At 40.4% G+C, this 19,451-nt stretch overlaps 1 protein-coding gene across 4 annotated transcripts in view; it reads left to right on the forward strand.

Annotated features, from left to right (window-relative positions):
* Positions 1 to 384: 384 nt before the first annotated feature.
* The window catches only part of KLHL2 (kelch like family member 2), a 113,790-nt gene continuing 94,723 nt past the window's right edge, over positions 385 to 19,451 (forward strand). For 3 of the 4 annotated variants that reach the window (XM_025385559.1, XM_025385561.1, XM_025385562.1), the window contains exons 1-2: positions 385 to 669; positions 13,010 to 13,135. In XM_025385559.1, coding sequence (XP_025241344.1) covers positions 644 to 669; positions 13,010 to 13,135 — 152 coding nt within the window. In that variant the 5' untranslated portion in view covers positions 385 to 643. Of the gene's footprint in view, positions 670 to 2,801; positions 2,970 to 13,009; positions 13,136 to 19,451 lie in introns of those variants that run through there. The other variant, XM_025385560.1, reaches the window with a different exon arrangement.

The following is a 19,451-nucleotide window of genomic DNA, read 5'->3' on the forward strand; positions in this document are numbered from 1 at the left end:
ACGTGTACACGCCCGCGAAGCAGAGCAGTAAGTGGATACCGGGCATTATCCGAACGCCGCGCGTTCGGCCGCCCTTTTTCTGCACGGAGAACCCCCTCCACTCCCATTTTCCAGCGCCCCCGTCCCGGAGATCCACAGACCCGCTGTGGGCGGCCGCCGCCCGCGTCCCGGCCTGCGGGCCAGCGTCTGGGCACGCCCGCCCCGCTCCCGGCTGGCGCCCGCCCGCCTCCAGAAGCAGCAGAAACAGCAGCAGCAGCGGTAGCAGCAGCAGGAGGAAGGGGAGGCGCCGAGGGAGGGGTCCTCGGCAGCCGCGGGAGGCCGCATCGCAGTCCCGTCACAGCGTCGGCGCCGGCCGGGGCCAAACCCGGAAGTGGCTGAGCCCGCGCGCCCGCCGGTCCCGCCGCCGCCGCCCCGCACTCGGGCGAGCGCGGGAGCCGCGCAGTAGACGGAGCGCGCCTGGCCGAGCCGGCCATGGCCGCGGGGGCCGCCGCCGCAGGTGGTGGCGCGCGGTGAGGAGAGCGCGGCGCCCCCTCCGGGGCGGATGGAACGCGGCTCGGCGGGCGGGCAGTGCCGGCGTCCGCGGCTGGAATGGTGCTGGCGGCGGCGGTCGGTGCCTGCGTTCTGAAGCCCGAGAGGAGCCACAATGGAGACGCCGCCGCTGCCTCCCGCGTGAGTGAGCGGGCGGGCGGGCTGCGCCGCTGCGGATAAGCGCGCCGCTGCGGCGCGTGTCGCTGGCCGCGGGCGCAGCTCTGGGGACGGCCGCCTGGAGCCGCCGGGGCCGGCGGGAGGTGGGAGATGCGGGGCGTGACGAGGCGCTGTGCCCGCAGTCCGGAGCGGACGCGGACGGAAACTCAGCCTGGTCAGGCGGTGACTTAAAACGCTGCCCAGGATTTCTGGGGAAGGGTCTTCCCCATCTCGGGCGAATAGAAGATTCGGGGTGGGGCTGTGCATGGGTGACCCTGCCGATCCTGTGTGTACCTTCCTGAAATGCATGGGCACCTGGTGCCCAGCTTGCCTACCCCTTTATAAGAGATCAAGCTAGGATGCACTGAGTCCGTTGAAAAAAGGAAACTGTAAAGTACCAGTCGCCCGCTGTCTAAATGAATTGATTCTAGGTTGCTTGATTCCCCGAATTTCTAACAAAATTAATATCCGAGGAGCTTTTGCATCACTCTAAATGAGCGGCGGTCGTTCAGGGCATGTGACCTCTTTTACCTGGCACTGCAGAACGTTTTATCCAGAAATCAGAGCATCTTCTGTTTCCTTCGTACCTCGGGCTAATTAGTAGCGTATCGACCTGCCAGGCACAGGTGTCTTTTTTTCTTTGGTACCCAAGTACATTCAAGATCACTGGCAACAGAATTACTTTCTAGAAATAATAGCTGAAACATTATGTAGAAGACATTATTGCATTATTCAGAAAAAGGTTTTTTTTTAAAAAAAATTCTAGTTTTTAGTTTTAAAAACATCTTGGTAAAAGTGAACTGTAAATACCCAGGAGTTTCGAAAATTTCAATTTTGGTTCCCTCTTCTCTTAGGAGGGAACAAGAGTCCTTTGAATCTGACTTTTCAAATCGCAAACAAACCTCATTCTGAAGAATGGTGTACCTTTTCATGAGAGCTTATTCATGGAGGCTTGTCGTTCTCCGGTTAGATTTGGCAAGCTTCACTCCATACCAATTGTACCGCACCAGCCTCTTGTGGTTATTTGGCAGAATTCCAGCCAAAAGAAGGATACTTGGCTTGGGTTGAATAATTTTTTGATGTTCAGCCCTTTAAGGAGAGCTAATAGGATTCTGAAACGACAGTTTCTAAAAGTGCGTTTCAGAATTTTTAGCTTGAGTGGAACAGGTCGTGGAAATCTAGGGGGTAGACGATAAGACTCTTGATTTGGCCTTCCTGGGCTGACAGAAGCAGGGGCTTAGTCACCTCTCGATAGCTATGGCTTTGAGGGCTGTGAGATTTGGTCATGTTCTTCAGCAGGCTGGAGGAAGGCACCTGAACTCGTAGGAAATATGATGGTGGATGGTTTACATCAGCGGCATGAGCACACGGGGGTCTGCCCAAGCTCAGAAGCACTTAAGGCAGGATATGCTAGCTGTATTTAGACAGCACATGGTATATAATATGTAACATGTAGGTCTGTTATCTGTAGTAAACCTGCCTTCTATATAAGTTCCTGCAGTTGCTTTTTACTTTTGGAACAGAGGGAACTAAAGGAAAGAATAAGGGAATCTTAGAATGCAGGTGAAAAGAAGGGGGTGGAAAAGTAGGCTCTGGAGGGAGGGAATAGAGACACAGATGATTTAAATTGAAACAATAAAAAATGAAATTGATGTATGCATTCAAACATTGATAAACTGACTCTAGGGTAGATCAGCTAATCATAATTTTGATGACCAGCACCATTTTTTTGGCATTGAGATTCCATCAATAGTGCTGGAACAGTGAGAGGCTGAGATATAGTGGGAAACCTGGAACGCCAGCCTGGATGAAAGAATTGTTAAAACTTCTTTCAATCATGGGTGGCTAAAGTTGGTGAGACTTTTTCTTTGTTTCTATCTATTTAATTATAAATACAAGTAGGTTTTTATTTTCATTTGGTTCTATCCAGCATTAAACCTAATTCAAGAACTCGTTATGGTGTTATTTGCCATTCTTTGGATCAGAAATAGTTTTTTTCCTTGCCACCCCTTGGCCTGTTTGCCTCCACTCCCATTAACATCCTTCCACCATGGATCCCGTGTGCTGGATTTGAGACTTGCAGGCAGTGTCTTTAGGAAGGAACTTGACCGGGCCTCACTGCCAGAGCTGGGCTAGGACAGAGGCCAGTGGAAACTATTAGGAAGACTCAGCTTTTTATAAAGTTAGATTTTTAGCCTGAGCTTTAAGGCAAAGAAAGATGTTTGACCTGGACTTAAAGTGCCTTGGATGGTGTGATTGGAAGCACGGCCCCAGATTCTCTTTGTGTAAGTGTCTGTTTATTAATGCGTTCAATCTGCAAATGTTTGAATGCCTGTCTCTGCCTGGCACTGTGCGTGGTGCTTTTGCTTGTGTTTCTCTTAACATCCAGATTTACGTTGTTCTCAGATCGCACCTTGTTCTCCATTGGTCCATTGGCACATTGTCTTGGAGGGATGTCAGGCATCTGTACCCACCATTCCTGTTTCCTTCAGGATGGACTCCTTGAAATTAGCTTTTGATCTCTTGTACTTTTTCTCCTTCCTTGCCTCCAACTTCTCATCCTTTAAATTCTCATATAATTAAAAATTGTTGGACTATATATTTCTGCTTATTGTTTTTTTGCATACTTGAGTATATGTGGCGTTTAGATTCTGTTTCATTTTGGGGTCTGGGTGATATTGAGACTGTGTTACATTTGCTTCTGATCAAACCTGAAAGGTGTGTAACTAAAAAGTTAAATGTAGATTAGTAAAGGAATTTCAGGTAGTAAATTGAGAGATGCAGTTTAGATGTAGATTAGTAAAAGAATTTCAGATGGCAAACTGAGATGTGCAAAAGGAAATGTAAATTGACCAGCCCTGACCTTAGGAATGTATTTTACAGTCTGGCTTTTATAGTTATTTGCATAAAGGATTTTCATAATAAGTTGAAGGAAGACTGTGAGGTATAGACCTGAGTGCATCCCTCTGATCTTCTCTTACTGATCAGTTTTCTTGGCTTTTGTTTTTTTACTGGCTCTGTTTTCACAAGTCGGCTTACTCTCTATAAGCCTTGATGTTTTTGCTTTTCCTTCACAAAACTAAGCAAACATCCCTCAGATAGAACTATACTTTTTTCAGTCGATGGTTCCACTTTACTAGAGACTTGTCATCAGAGGTGTTCGTGCATAGGCAGATAAACAACTTGTTGACCATATTCTAAGGCATTTAGGCAGCAGAAGATTGGTTGGATTAGAGCAGACGTTCTCACGTTTTTGAATTTCACTGACCTGTAAAATTTAAAAAAGAAAAAAACAATGAAGTCTAACAATTCCTAAGTTTTTTGTTTTGCTAAGTAAAAGAATTATTTATAAAACAATGATCAACTATCACCATCTTTTTATGAAAGAAAAAAACATTTTAATATCCTTCCTCAAATATAAGGAAGGATATAATCTGACTAAAGGATTGTCTTTAAATTTAAAACATTTAGCCTTATGAAAACTTATTACCTTGTCCTCATTTTGACATGGATCAGTAAAAAGTTCATTGAAGCCTGACATTTGCAGTCCACTGGACCAGATGACCTTTAATGTTCTTTCTAAGATTCAGTTGCTATGAATTTGGAACCTTGCTATGGGTTACCCAGTATTCATTTGTTTATTATAGTGCATTGGAGTGTATTCTTATTTTTGTTTAATTAAATGTACATTGGGCATCTATCATTTCATAGGTGAATCTCCCCAGTGATAGGCAAAGATGTTTAAAATATTTAGGAGTAATAATGGCTCACAAACAAGGTAATGGTGAAAGAAGACATGTGGATCAATGTGTGTTGAAGGAAGTGTTACATATAGGGACAACTTTGAGGCGCATTTGGGAACTTAAGAAGTGAATTCTGGAAATAGGTAGCATTTATGTGGTAGTTTAAAAAATTTCTGATGCTGGAAAATCACTCCACCTACTCCCCACAGAATGCCCCAAACCTTTTTTCTGATGTACATGGTAGGCATTCAGTAAATATTAGTAAATGTGCTTTTCCAAAGGTGACTGTAAGTTTATTCATCTATGGCTGTTACGAATTTACATTAGTAGTGCTTATGAAGACCACTGAACATCTTTCTTAAGATCAGGCAGAAGGTTTTTTCAAGGTGATCCAGAGAAGGAAATTCACTTTAAGTTGCATTTCTGTAGTGTTCTACCAAATCCAAATGCATTTACTCTTTATGATGAGGCAGTCTGAGTTTTTAATTTACATTTATTGAGTGCCTACTATGGCCAGATTTTGGGGATATCTCAGAAAACAAAGTTCCTTTTCCTATGATTGAAACTAATAGCAAACAAATATGTAATATTGTTAGTAGTAAGTACAGTAAATACAAATGAAGCAGGATAAAAGGTAGAGAATAATAAGAATAATAGTTCAGATAGGGTCAGGGTGTCTTTGGCGAGGTGATATTTTAGCACAATCCAGAGGGGGAAGAGCATTCCAGGTAGAGAGAATAGCAAGCGCAAAGGCATTCCTGAATTCTTCCCCTGAGATAATTGCTGCAGTGAGGGGGTCAGTATACTTTTTGTGTGTTATGCACTGTACTTTCTTACATTTCGGACTGTTGGCATTTGCTAAAATATTCCTTTGACCAGTTCCATTCTCTGATTTTACCTTGAAAAACAAGCCCCTGCTTTTTATGATAGCTCTTTTTCTTGTTTTCCTTCTCTGGTTTTTAGGTTGCTAAATGTGATTTGCGTACTTTATCACTTAATCTTACTTAATCTTGTCAACAACCTTATAGTGGTAGGTGTCTTATGTATCAGCTGAAGAAGTAGAGTTTAAGTTACTTTCTCAAGCTTATCAAGTATTAGAAAAACGGGGATTCTAATCTCTCTGTTGAATCACTTTTTTCTGTCTTGCATGGCTTCTCTTCTATCACTGTTTGTGGGCAGTATTTCCTCATAGAAGTAGGCCTTGGCCAGTTCTTTTCAATCGACTGTTAATCTCTGAGTTCTAGCTCCATCTATATCTTAAGTCTGGGCTCTAGGTCTGTGCTTTGGTGCGGAATTTTGAACTTCTCACATCTCTACTCTTAGCTCATACCTCTAAACCCAACATATCCAAAACTGATGTTCGGTCAGAAACTGACTTCATTTTATAACATTTTCACTTATTTAATGGGGTAACCATTCTTCTGATCCCTGATAACCAAAACATTGGAATAGTCTTTGATTTCTCTCTCTTTCTTTATCCTCCATATCTTATTAGTCCCCAGGAACTGTAGTCTTGATTTCAAGTGTCCATTCTGGTTGCTACTATTCTGATGAATGGATTTCATCACTTGATACCTGAAGTTTTTCACTGGTCTCCTATTGAGCTGTATGTATTCTGTCCTCATCCTTCAGTCCCCATACTGTTTTGACCCTCCAACATCTCAGAGCCATGTGAAGCGACTTGACTTATCAAAACCAGAGACTCAGGCAATCATAGCCCTCCATCATTTTATCTTATCCTATATATGCAAGATCATCATGTGCTTTTAAAACTCTCCCTTGTCCACAAGCCAGGATCCTCCAGCCTTTTCCTATGCTTCTCTTCTTCCCTCCGCTGTTATAATAACTTGAAGTTCCTCCAAGGCCCCATTGGAGCCCCATCTCCTTCACAAAGTCTTTGCTCTTTACTCCAACTCATTCCAGCTCATCGTTGCATTCCTATAGTGTTTGTCGCTGCACCTGTGTACTGACTTGTGCCATTCTTTGGTGGTTTCCCATGTACCTTCCGATTTAGATGGTAAATGGAGGAAGATCTCAATTCAACCTTCCTAATGTTTCTTACCCTTCTTAGTACAAGGCATGCAGTGGGCGTCTAGGCAGCACTTAAACAAATACTTAATTTATTAGCTTTGGTCATTTTGAATATTGCTATTAACTTTGAATTGAATGTTGCAATTAAAAATGAAGGCCAATAAGATCCATAAAAATATATCTGCGTATTCAGCTTAGCTCCTGAACTCAATTCAACAGTTTTCTTCTAAACTTTGCTTACATTCGTATAGTGCCTATACAGCTCCCTGAGATAAGTAGGTGAGGTATTATTATCTTTGACTTTCTTTTTTTTTTTTGAGACAGAGTCTGGCTCTGTCGCCCAGGCTGGAGTGCAGTGGCCGGATCTCAGCTCTCTGCAAACTCCGCCTCCCGGGTTTACACCATTCTCCTGCCTCAGCCTCCCGAGTAGCTGGGACTACAAGCACCCGCCACATCTCTATTTTTTAGTAGAGACGGGGTTTCACCGTGTTAGCCAGGATGGTCTCGATCTACTGACCTCGTGATCCGCCTGTCTCGGCCTCCCAAAGTGCTGGGATTACAGGCTTGAGCCACAGCGCCCGGCCGACTTTCATATTACATTTCACATCAGACATATTTGTGAAATAAATTTTATAAGTAGTCTGAAGCCCACAGAGGCTAAGTGACTAATCCAGGGTCTCTTGGTTAGTATTTGGCATAGACAGAACCACAATTTAGGGCTTCTTTCTGATTCTGGTCCTCATCTAGTACCTTTTCATTCAAGTGCTAGAAAATGTATCCCAGTCAGCTGAACTGCCGAGTCATATTGCCGCCCCCTGCCAACCAAGTGATGGCAATACTAGGAAGGGGGCAAAAGAAAAGTCAGAAATATAAGTGATAAAAGAAATGGACATGTTTGAAATGGATCATCGACCCCCTTTTCCCTATTGTAGCCCCTCACAAATATCCCACTCTGACAATGCTTTGTTAGTTGTTTATAAAATATTCGTTAGGAGATTGATCTTGCATAAGACATGCTTTTACCCTGGTCCTTTTCCTGGTAATAGTCACTGTCAGGGACAAAAAGTGCCTGATTGTGTTCTGTTTGTCATGTAGGTGGGAGGGAAAGAGGGAGAGAAAGCTGAGTAGAACTGAAGCAGAGCTTTTTACAGCTCTATTGTTCTACTATCAGAGAGCAATTATACTCCAACTTCCATCAGCCTCTCCACCTCAGACGTCCCAACCTCCTCCTCCTGCCAAAGCTTCCCTACACACTTAACATACAGCCGCACAAGGGAGAAAAAGGATGCTCTTTAATACCTCCCTCTGCCCTTCAGTGAGTTCAGGGCTCTGCTTTTTAACTGCTAATATATTTTAGTAAATTTGGCAATTCAAGCTTTTCTAGATGTTTCCTTTTCAGCTCTGGAAAATCAGAAAAATAATTTTTAACTATATATATTGAAAGTATTCAGTGGCATTATGATATTGTCTGAAAGGCATCCTATGACTTGATGCAAGATCAGATTTTTTTTTTTGTCCCTCGGAGAAGTGAGTAATAAAAAGAAAAAAGAAATCAAAGTTTTTATCTCACAAGATACCTCATATTCACTTCTAAGGGTCTACATACTGAAGACCTAATCCAAGTTCTTACACGTCTATAAGGCAAATGTTAACATTTTTAAAAAGCTGTATTTGTTTGGCAATATGTTTGTAGATTAGTCTGCTGTTTCCATACCTAATAAAAGTTTAAATTCCAGACATATGAAGAAAATTTGCAGTGTGTCTCTTTGCCTTAGCTAACTGCAAAAATTGAAATCACAACCCTACCGTAGACCCAAATGTGTTTCCAGTTGAGAAAGTCCTCTACCTTCACAGCCTCGTAATATAGTGGCTATTTGTTTGAAGGATGTGAGAGTATTTTGTTGAGAAACTGTAGAATGACATGACAAATTTTAGTTAAAATATTAGTTATGGTTGACTCTCTACGTCTGATATCCCGGATTTGTGTATGAGAGCAATGCTAGTAAGATGCCTGCTTCTGAATGCAAGTTTAGTTGGGAAGACAGCAGAGAAATAGAAGAAATATTATAAAGTAATGGAGAAATGTCAAAACAGTATGGTATGGATGTTGACTTTGAAAACAACAGCTGCTGATGTGAACTTGGCAGAAATTTGTGAGTAATTGTGGGTGACTCATTGCAAGCAGGGGAGTCTTGCAGCGTTTGAGGTGAACAGGCAAAGGGGAGAATAGTGATGGTGGCCACCCAAGGGCCAAGTATTTATGTCCTAAATGTCAAAATGTCTCAGATCCCCTGTTAAACTTCGCAGCTGCATTATTCACATGAATAGTTGCATTTTTTTTTTTCTAAAAATGCAACATATTTTCTAAAGCATTTGTTTTTAATCTGGGATGATTCTGAGGTGGGAGGTAAGTTGGTGGCAGGACATATTACATGACTTGTGTTGTTATGATTATTTTTAAAAATCACGCATTGCTGGCTTTACCCTATACCCCTGGAGATGCCATCATGTACGTATAGCTAATTCTAAAAAGGACTTGTGTGACTTTTCATGTGAGAAGGGGTGGTTATTTGTGGCTTGAAAAAATTGCTTGGGTAATTCTGATCTTTCTCTTTCACTCTGCTAAAAACCATTGTTCCAAAGCCAATAATACATATCTAAAGAAGTTTTACTTCATTTATGTGGTGTTCTCAGAATTGTTACAGTAGGTTTAAACCTTTGCCTGGTTTGGAAATCTTGACTATTTGAGGGAGACAGCCGTGTTAGAGTCTTTATTTTCTTCCTCTCTGAGAATTCAGTTATCATCAATAGTGTATTCTTAGGCAGAGTCAGAAAGTCATCTCATCTGAGAAGCCACCCGTGTCCACAGCTGGGAATTTGCGGAAGTCAGTCACTGAAGGAAGGCTTTAGGATATCTATGAAAAAACTTAGCAAGCAGTACACTGGGATCCAAACCCTGGGAAACCTCAACTATTTTAGAGTATGTGTTGATAACAATAGGCTATTGGATAATTGCCAGACTACTTGAGGAGTCTCAGAGTTGGGGAAAGAGTTAAAGGTGAAAGGAACTTGGAAAAATATCTTCAGGTATTTTAAGGAAGACGGTTCTCAGAATGAGCAGCCTTTCTGGAAAAGGCTAGCACTTTGCTTCAGAAGGGAAGCAGGGCAAAGGTGTAATTCTTGATTTAATGTGGTACAACCTAAAGGGTAAACCTTTCCCTCTCACTTAAGTGGTTGTTCCTAGTATATATATATTTCTCACGTCTGTAGTTTTAGACATTATGCTTCATTTTCTGTTCTGCTTCTGAATGAGAAGCCATCTAACATAAAGCCACACAGGGAATGGAAATTTATGGAAAGGGCATTAGTTTTGAAAATGGACGTTTGCAGAAAGGGGTGATATATTTGTAAGTGACTCTCAGTACAGAGAACACTTAACAAAATTCAGTGTTTTTTCTTACTTATTCCTTTAAGCCTTTGAATAACGTCTTCTTTGCAGAGTTTGTGTAGTACATCAGAAACAGGAGGAGCTGAAAACAGGTTAAGAGAGCACCAATATGGGCATTGATTGTTGTATGGCGGCTGTCTTAAAGTGAATTCTCCAATGCAGGGAATTTTAATTCCTAAGTTGTTAAGCAAGTATAAACACTCGTGACTCTTAAATAATGACATTCTTTCTGGGGCAGAGTTGCTTTTGCTTCCGCTTTCAAACACTGAAAATTCTTTTATGATAGTTTTGCTAATTCTCAGTATAACATACTCCCTTTGTTGCACCTTCTAAATTATTAAACTAGAAGTAGATATAGAATGAATATTGCCTTGCTATCGTATATGGACATTCAGTGTTACATGGTTAGAAAGTTTACATGGGTTGCATATACCTATGCAGTTTCCCCTTTCCCTGGTTTCCTATAATTTCCTTTATAGGTAGAATGAGAATATCTGTGTTATACTATAAAGTGTTTCCCCAGTCCTCTCCCTCCAGACGTGAATGTTCTGCCATCTTTTTGGGTTCTAGACTTACCAGTGCTTTTCCTTTCTTAGACTGGGTGTAACTAATTCCCCACACACACACCTTCAAGAGGCCGTAGGAAGTAGAGCGGAACCTCCTTATTCTCCCACTTCAGCTGTGGGCTTTCCCTGTGGAGGTAGAGCCTTGCGTTAATTCATTTGTTAGGCCTCTTAAAAAGTGTCAAGTGGTGAGGAAGTAGGACTGACGGGCACCTGTAGTAGGCAAGCCCTCAGAGAGGCAGGTGCTTCAATTAGTGCTGATCCTGGAGCCTGGGGTTTGGTTAATTTTAGAGATTATCTTAATGTTGAGTACTTGTTTCATGGCTTAATGTACCATCCATGTAACCAGTGATTCCCACATTTCTGCCTCCAGCTAAACTTTTTTCTCCAACTCTAGACTCCAATATTTATCTGATGATTTGATGCCTTCACTTGGATGTCTGATATTTTAAAACCAGTTTGTATAAAAACAGCTCTTGATCTTCCTATCTCAAACAGTTTCTACCTGCAGCCTTTCCCAACTTAATGAACAGAAACTCAGTCCTTTCTCTTGTTCAGGCCAAAAGACTTGGAGTCATTCTGACTTTCTTCGACATGTCATAGGGTTGTTTAAACAGATCTTGTTGGTTGTATCTTCAAAATATCCAGAACTCAGCCAGTTTTCATCACTTCCACTGCTACTGTCCTCCCTAAGCCACTGTCATCTCTTACTGAATTACTGTAATATCCTGCTAAATAGTTGCCCCCTTTTAATCTTTGACCTTTGTTAACTGTTCTCAACCAGCAGCCAAAGTGGTCTTTGGAAAACATAGGTCGGATTGTGTCACTCTTTTGCAGTGTCTCCTCATTTCACTCAAAGGGAAAGGTCTTAGGATATCCTAAAAGGCCCTTTCTGCACTTCCCTCTCCTGCTCAGCCCCAGCCTCTTGCTCAAGCTGCATGGGTCACAGTTCCTGGAACATACCAGGTACATACTGGCTTTTGCTGTAGTTACTACTTCCATCTGGACGTTTCCACCCCCCTAGTCTTTTGTTCAAATCTCAGTTCTCAACTAGGCCTTCCCTGAGCACCCTGTTTACTGCAGATTACACCCCTCCACCATCCCCACATTTCTTACTCTCTTCACCCTGCCCTGCTTTTTCTATTTCCTTAACACCATTTCCTAACATGCCAGTTGCTTCCCTGACTTGTGTTGTCTTCCGCTTCCCCCCACCAGACTCCAAGCTCTATGAGGACAGGGATCTTTGTTTTATTCACTGATGTATTCCAAGTGCCTTAAGAATAGTGATTGGTACATGGTTGGCACTAAAAAAAAAATTGCTGAATGAATTAATGAACGATAATGTTTAAAAATGAATCATCCTTTTAGAAATGGGTCAGGAAAGGAAGAGAAGTGCAGCAATTAATGATGTTTGCTTGTTCCTTGATATATATACAAGTATGATATTTTTAGACTTCGTTTTTAAGCCTGATTAAAAAATTGGTGCCCTGATTTTTTATGTAATAGCTTTATTGAGGTATAATTTACATACCATAAATCCACCTATTATAATTGTGCAATCTAATGATTTTTAATAAATTTATAAAGTTTTATAACGATCACTTCAAAAAGTTCTCTTGTGTTCGTTAATTTGCAGTTAATTCTCTGCCCCCTTCCTCATTGGACCCTGATTTTTTGGGTTAATTTTTGGGTCCTAAGTCTTGAAAGAATAATTCATGTAGCAATGCTAGTATAGCCTTGTGTGCTTAAAAAATGTAAATTTAAATATTCACTGTTCAGGGTAGGAAATGGTATTGAAATATTAGTGAAAAGAATAAGATGGAGAATCAGACTGGCCATACTTTTACCCAGCCCTACCATTTACCATGTTACTCAAACTATTCTCTTCATCTGTTAAATGGGGATAATAATAGTAATTTGCTCAGAGAGTTGTTGTGAGGATTAACTAAATAATGAAAGTAAACTACTCAGCACAGTGGCTGCCATATGGTAAATACTCAATAACTATTAGCTAACATGATTAATCTTGATTAATCTCTTGTTAGTATAGGTCCAAAATATATGGGGTAAATATATCCTGGCAGGTAGAGAGCAAAATTTAAATCAGATTCTAAGTTTCTGAAGTTTGTGTAAAATATGATCCTGCTCTGTCTTGGTTTGTTAATAACATAGAAGTTTTTTTTTTTTTTACAAACTATGGAAGTTTGTAAAAGAAAGTTAATTTCCAGTGGAGAAGATCATTTCTCAACAATTTTATTTGGAGATATCTGCTAAGCCACTTTTACTGAATATTTTGTGTTGATCTTTGACAGAACTTTGACACCAGGGAAATAATTACCCACTTTTTAACTGAAACCATAATGTCTATCAGAAACTGTTCTCGATTGTCTTAACCTTACATTGGGATATTCTGTCCATGAGACTTCCTCTAAATAAGTAAGGAAAGAGACATTCATTGTATCTCTTGTAGTTTGATAAGCTGAACTAAATGATCTTTAATAAGACCTTTTTCTGTTTTTGTTCTTTTCTTTTATGTACAGATGTACAAAGCAGGGTCATCAGAAGCCTCTCGATTCAAAAGATGATAATACCGAAAAACACTGCCCAGTGACAGTGAATCCTTGGCATATGAAGAAAGCTTTCAAAGTCATGAACGAATTAAGAAGGTATCATTATACTAATGTACATGCAACCATTGGTTTCGTCCCTTTATTTTTCAGTTGTTTGTAGTGAGTATATAATCAACCTTCTATTGTTGCTTTGTCTGGTACATGGAACATTAAAAGCTTTTTCTGCAAGTTTTTTTTAAAGGAAGAGAGCAAATAATTTATCGGAAGTGTGGATGGTGTGGGGCTTCTCTATTGTGTGGTAACTGCTTAACCATCCTGCTAGTCTGATGCAATTGTTTGGAGGTGAAAAATACACGGGGGATTTCTAAATGCAAAAAAAAAGAAATGCAAATATTTTATTAATACTTTTAAATATATTCCATGTAGAAATGATAATATACTAGATATTTTGAGTTAAAAAGAATATAGTAGGCCAGGTATGGTGACTCATGCCTATAATCCCAGCACTTTGAGAGGCCGAGGCAGGAGGATCACTTGAGGCCAGGAGTTTGAGACCAGCCTGGTCAACATAGTGAGACCCTGTCCCTATTTTCTTTTTTAAAAGTTAAAAATAAGAGAGTATATTATTGAAATTAATTTATCTTGTTTCTGTTTACCTTTTTAATGTGATTACTATAAAATTGTGACTTGCATTATATTTATATTGGACAGTGCTGGTCTAGGGCTTCTTTTTTTTTGTCTTTTTTTTTTTTTTTCCTTTTTTTTTTTTTTGTGGAGAATGGGGTCTCGCTATATTACCCAGGCAGGTCTTGAACTCCTGGGCTCAAGCTGTCCTCCCGCCTCTGCCTCCCTGAGAGCTGGGATTACAGGCGTGAGCCACCGCGCCCGGCCTGGTCTAGGGCTTCTAACTTACCGTGGCAAAGAATATGGAAATAAACTTTTAGACAGAGAAAAATGTAACCATTTTTTTTGTGGGAGTGGTGGTAGTTTTAGGGGACAGTGATCTGCCTGTTGCTGAGGTACTAAGGATCTCAAGTGTACTAAGGATCACTGCAACTTTTAAGTAGTATTAAAAGTTGATTGAAAAATGAGTAACTTTTTTTTAAAATTAAAAGGCTAATGTATGTATTAAGAGTCTTGGGTTTTATTAGCACTTTATGAAAGATCTGCTTTTTCCCACCATTCCCTTTGTGAAAGTATTCTGCATATATCTATCTGAAATGCTGAAAGCCTAAGAAGGGATTAAACCTTCCCTTAATCTTTCTATGCCTCCTAAAAACTCTCCCTTTTAGGCCCATCATTTGTTTGTTTCTTCTTCAATTAGTGATTCAATAAATATTTATCTGCTAGGTACTGTAGGTACAATGGTGAGCAAGAACAAATATGGTTGCCACCCTCGTGGGCCCATAGGTGACTGCACGAAGCAGGCATTCATCAAAGAAATCACAAAAATAATTTACTGTAATGACAGTATGTGCTGCAAAGGAGGGCTGCTGGTGCCAGAAAGGTGGATAACAGTGGTCAGGACAGGCTTTCTTGAGAAGACAGGAATAATTATGCTGATATCTAGAAGGAAAAGAAGATAAAGAGATAAAGTCAGGATGGGAGTGAGGAGAGAGAGAACAGTGTTCCAGGCATGGGGAATGCTGTGCCACATCTTAGGGTAGGAAGGAGCCGACCTCATTGGAGGAACTGATAGTGTTGCTGCAGTGCACATGGTGGCGGAATCACACAGGAGAGGCAGCTGAGTTGGTAGGAGGGGCCATTGGACTGAGGTCCTGAAATTTTGGTCTTAATCAAGAGTTGCCTTGAGAGGAAGCCCGTAGAGAGTGTTAAGCAGGAATGTGACCTGATGAGATTTATATTTTGAACACACTGGCTGCTGGGTGGAGAATGGATTCGAGAGAGATAAGAGAAAGTTAAACTGAATATTGGATCATTTGATTTGTTTTCTAGTACTGCTTTGACATTTTCAAAATGTGGGTTTTCACTTATTCTTTGGGAGACTATATAGCTGGGATAATCCAGCAAGTCTGAGGGTGCTGTTTCGGGGTTTTTAATCCTGTTTTGACAGTAGTTATTAGAATGTAAAATGCATTGGTTACTAAGTGGAACTATAAGAAAAGTAAGAAAAATAGTCTGGTTGTTTTAAGACTGGGATCTTTAATGGCTGTTTTTTCTCTTTGAGAAGTCTAAAAAGATTGACTTTTAATAGACTATTCAAATGTTCTTTTTCCCCACTCCTATGGGTGGGGCGCAGGTAGCCTTGGCGTTCTGCTGGTGTTAATATGAGTGGGTCTCTGTTGACCTGGGCATGACTCACTAAACTGCGGGGAAGGTAACACCAAGTGCTCCTTCCCTTGGGGTCAATGACCCGAGTTTTGGGACAGACTCTGGCCTCGAGCCAATTGTTTTACTTGTTTGAGCCTGACTATAAAATGAGAGGAATGGACAGGATGGTGTCTAAGGTTCCGTGCTGCTCTGACATTCTCAGCTTAGAGATGTTTTTCCTGCTTACCTGCAAGCCCTGTGATATCCTTGCCTGGCCCTAGGATTATTTATAAGCTCCAGTCTTCCTTCATCTGTTTGCCCCTTTTTGGATGTAAACCGTATAACTGTCAGATAGTACCTTCTTGTTCTTCGTGTGGCACCCTTTCAGCAGCTAGTATGTCACTGGGCTGGTAGTCAATGCTGATTTTCAGAACAAAGAATGACCTTTGAATAGCTAGAGTGTTGGCTGCCAGGTCTATAACCTGGATTGTTTCAATGAAAGCGCCAACCAAGAGTATTTTTAAAAATGGACTGTTGTTGGGGTTCATCAGACCTTTTTAAAAATGTCATTCCCTTCCATTCTTAAATCTTATAGCCATTTTGAGTAATTCTTTAAAAAAAAATCTCTGAAGAGGCCTATTCCTTGTACAGCTGAAAATCATTAATTATTTCCTGTCCTTGTGTCAACTTCCTGTTGCCCAGAAAGGGTAGCTGAGAGTGGTTTCCTGACTTCTGGGAAGGGAGAACTTCCTTGTTCTCACCACTCTGCCCTTGGGCTCTAACCTCAAAGTGGTAGAGCAACGGCTGTATGCCGAAGAATGTTAATGTGAACCTTCGGCTGATGGAAGCAAAATTTTAGGAGTAAAAGTCACTTTCAATTATGGCTGATGTAAAGTGTGGCTGTGGGAATGGGGGTAGGAAGACAGGAGTTCTGTAAGGTTTAAGTTACAGAATTAAAATTGTTTGATAGAAAAAGTATGTGACATTTTATTGTTTTCTTAAACTAATTGTTTTTAGACAGGAGGCTCAGAGACCTAGCTTTATATCCCAGCCTAGTAAGAGCTTGAATATCTTGAAATTATTTGGTTTAAAAACCCTGCAGTCACATGTAAACAGTGTATTCAACAAGTATTGGTGAGCACCTAATCAGCTAATACGCCTGAAAGGCTATGTGGGATCCAAAAACAGTATCAGACTTAGCCCATGCCCTTTGAGTGTCTAGAGAGCTGCTGGACAGAGGAGGATGAGGCAGTGAAAAAGTGTGCACATCGTGGGTGCCCAGAAGGATTCTTATGAGGAAAATTCACATAGCCCACAGAGGTGGGCTTCAGTTGGGCCTTGTTGGGAGTGCAGCAGGATTCACTGAGGGGATGCAGTGGGAAGGTCTTTCCTGGTATAATTAATTGCACAAGGGACTAAACATCATCTGTTGGATAAAGTGAATCAAGGGTTCATCCTGGGGAGTCTGTGCAGAAAAGGTTAGGAAGCAAGAGAAGGGCAGAATTGTGGCAGGCTTAACTAGTATGATGAATTTGGACTTAATCCTCTGGGCAGTGGGATTCAGTGAAGGCTTCTGAGAAACGGAGCGTCGTGCTAAGATTAATGATGTTGGAGTTGTGAAAGGATGGCTTTTAGGTCAGCAATGCATCTCTGGTGGGAAATTCAGCTCTTAACTCTAAGTTTCCCAAGTGTGGATGGGGGAAATTTTTCAAAACACCAATGTTTTCAAAACCCAATAGATCTTCGCAGAGTGCTTATAATGTGCAACACACTGTATTAGGTCTATAGAGGGGACAGAGAAGCAGACTGTACACCAGGTAAGTTTTTTCTTTTTCTTTTTTTCAAGACAATCTCACTTTGCCACCCAGGCTGGAATGCAGTGGCGCGATCTCAGCTCACTGCAACCTCTGACTCCTGGGTTCAAGTGATTGTCCCACCTCAGCCTCCTGAGTAGCTGGGATTACAGGTGTGTGCCACCACACCCAGCTAATTTTTTTTATTTTTAGTAGAGACAGGATTTTGCCATGTTGGCCAGGCTGGCCCAGATAAGTTTTATTGACAAAATTAGATGGCTAGCTTTTGAAGATGACCAAAGAGCAACTGTCTTTGGTGGCATTTTGTCTTTACAATTAAAAAAAAAAAAGAAAAAGAAAAACTACTGTTTTTTAGGCTATAGGATAAGACTGTATTTGAGCTTTAACAATTTCAATGAGTATTAGTGATGGGGGCACAACCTATTAGCTTTCTTTACAAGGAATATAAGTTTGATCCTTAATATTTAGGAGTTGAAAGTGTTCGGTAAGGATGAATCATATGAAGCAATTCAAATGTTCACCTTTATATCCTGCATAACCCATAAATATTGAGTTGTTCATTCATAACAGCAGTTCTTAACATTCCAGAAGATATTTAAGCAAAATAGCCTGATGTGCCTTCTTAAAGGAGTGGTTATTGTGTTTTTCCTCCAGGATTTTAGGCATCATGGGACCTATATTACTAACTAGGATTAGATTATCTGTTGTGCATCCATAAAAAATTTGATTTGTGGCTGTTGAGTTTTGGCGAAATTGTTATTGTGGCTCTTGTATGAATTCATACTTTGTTACTTAGATGGCAAGTGAATTAAACAGTGAACTTAAGTGAGCCTCCCTTTTTCTTCAGGAATACCTAAGATATTTTGGTACAGATATACAATGTATAATAATCACATTTGAGTACAATTGTGGGTACAAATGGGGTGTCCATGACCTCAAGCATTTATCATTGGTGTTATAAACAATCCAGTTATACTCTTTTAGTTATTTTTAAATGTATCATTAAATTATTATTGACTACATTTACCCTGTTGTGAGGCGTATTTTACTTTTACGAAGATAGACACTGTGCATTTTAAAAGCAGTGACAGATTTTTCTCAGTCTTAGGAATTCATTCATTTTATATCAGAAACCCCAAGGATTCCTTAGTATGCTCGGGCATGTTTCATGCCTTTTCAAAGCAGGTTTTTTTTTTTTTTTTTTTCCTGAGAAGGACCAATTTTCATGATATAATTTTATTTAGGAGATGGAGTGCCTTTCTTTATTCTGTGCTATTTGAGTTTTACATTAAGCCTATCTAACTCCTTTCTTTTCACTTTAGATTTGAGCTTAGAAGCCACTTCATTCTGAAGCTTTCCCGTAAGGTTGGGCCTAGCCTCTCCTGTGTGTTTCCAAATATCCCACACTTGTCCCATCTTAATAGTCATGGGTTCATTTTATAATCACTTATTTCCTTCTCTGTCTCCCTCACCTGACTGTAAACTTCATACTGTCATGGCTGTTAATCTTGTTTATTTTGGTAAGCTCACACAGTCCTTGATGAATGAATGAATAAATGCAAATTTTGCTAAATAACAACTTTATTTATTCCATTATTTTGAAGGCCTTCTTTTCCTACAGTTTATTCCCTCATTAGATTTTCAGTAATAGGAACATAAACTCAGAAATTCACCATGGAAGACTTTGCGTATGGGCTGCTAAAAGAAGTTTTTCTTATTTTTAGTGCCAGACTTTTCATTCGTAGCTCTCTCACTCAAAAGTCATTCAGCTTCTTGTAAGCATGCAAATTTGGAAAGAGGTAAGGGCCAGACTCAATGTACACACACTGATATACACTCATTGTATACTCAGTGACACAAACTAGTAAGAGTTTTTTAGCTCTCTCATCTCTAATGCTGTTTTAAAATATGTTATTACTGAAGACAGATAAAAAATTGAATACTAAAACTAAGCATGTCCTTAATTTGTAAAGTGGCTCTGGGACCTAACCCAGGATGTGGCTGCATAATATTTTAGCAGTGTTTTAACCTTATTAGTTAACTTACATCAACTAATAAGTCAGTAAGGCCAAGTCAGTAATGTAAGTGACAGCCAGCAGGTATTATGTTAGAAGGTTTGGATCAATGAATAATTGTAATTGAAGCCAAATGTAATTAGTTATGTGATTTTTGAGGTGTTCAAGTGTAATTCCACTTGTGTTCCATCTTCAAACTAAAGCACTAGGAGGGATTACTGACAGAAGGAAAATAGGCATAAAGATGCACTTACGCACTTGACTCATCTTGTGTTCAAATCCCCAGGTCACAAAAGAGAAACCTGGATTGCT

The sequence above is a fragment of the Theropithecus gelada genome, chromosome 5, assembly GCF_003255815.1.
Source record: "Theropithecus gelada isolate Dixy chromosome 5, Tgel_1.0, whole genome shotgun sequence".
Classification (NCBI taxonomy): domain Eukaryota; kingdom Metazoa; phylum Chordata; class Mammalia; order Primates; family Cercopithecidae; genus Theropithecus; species Theropithecus gelada.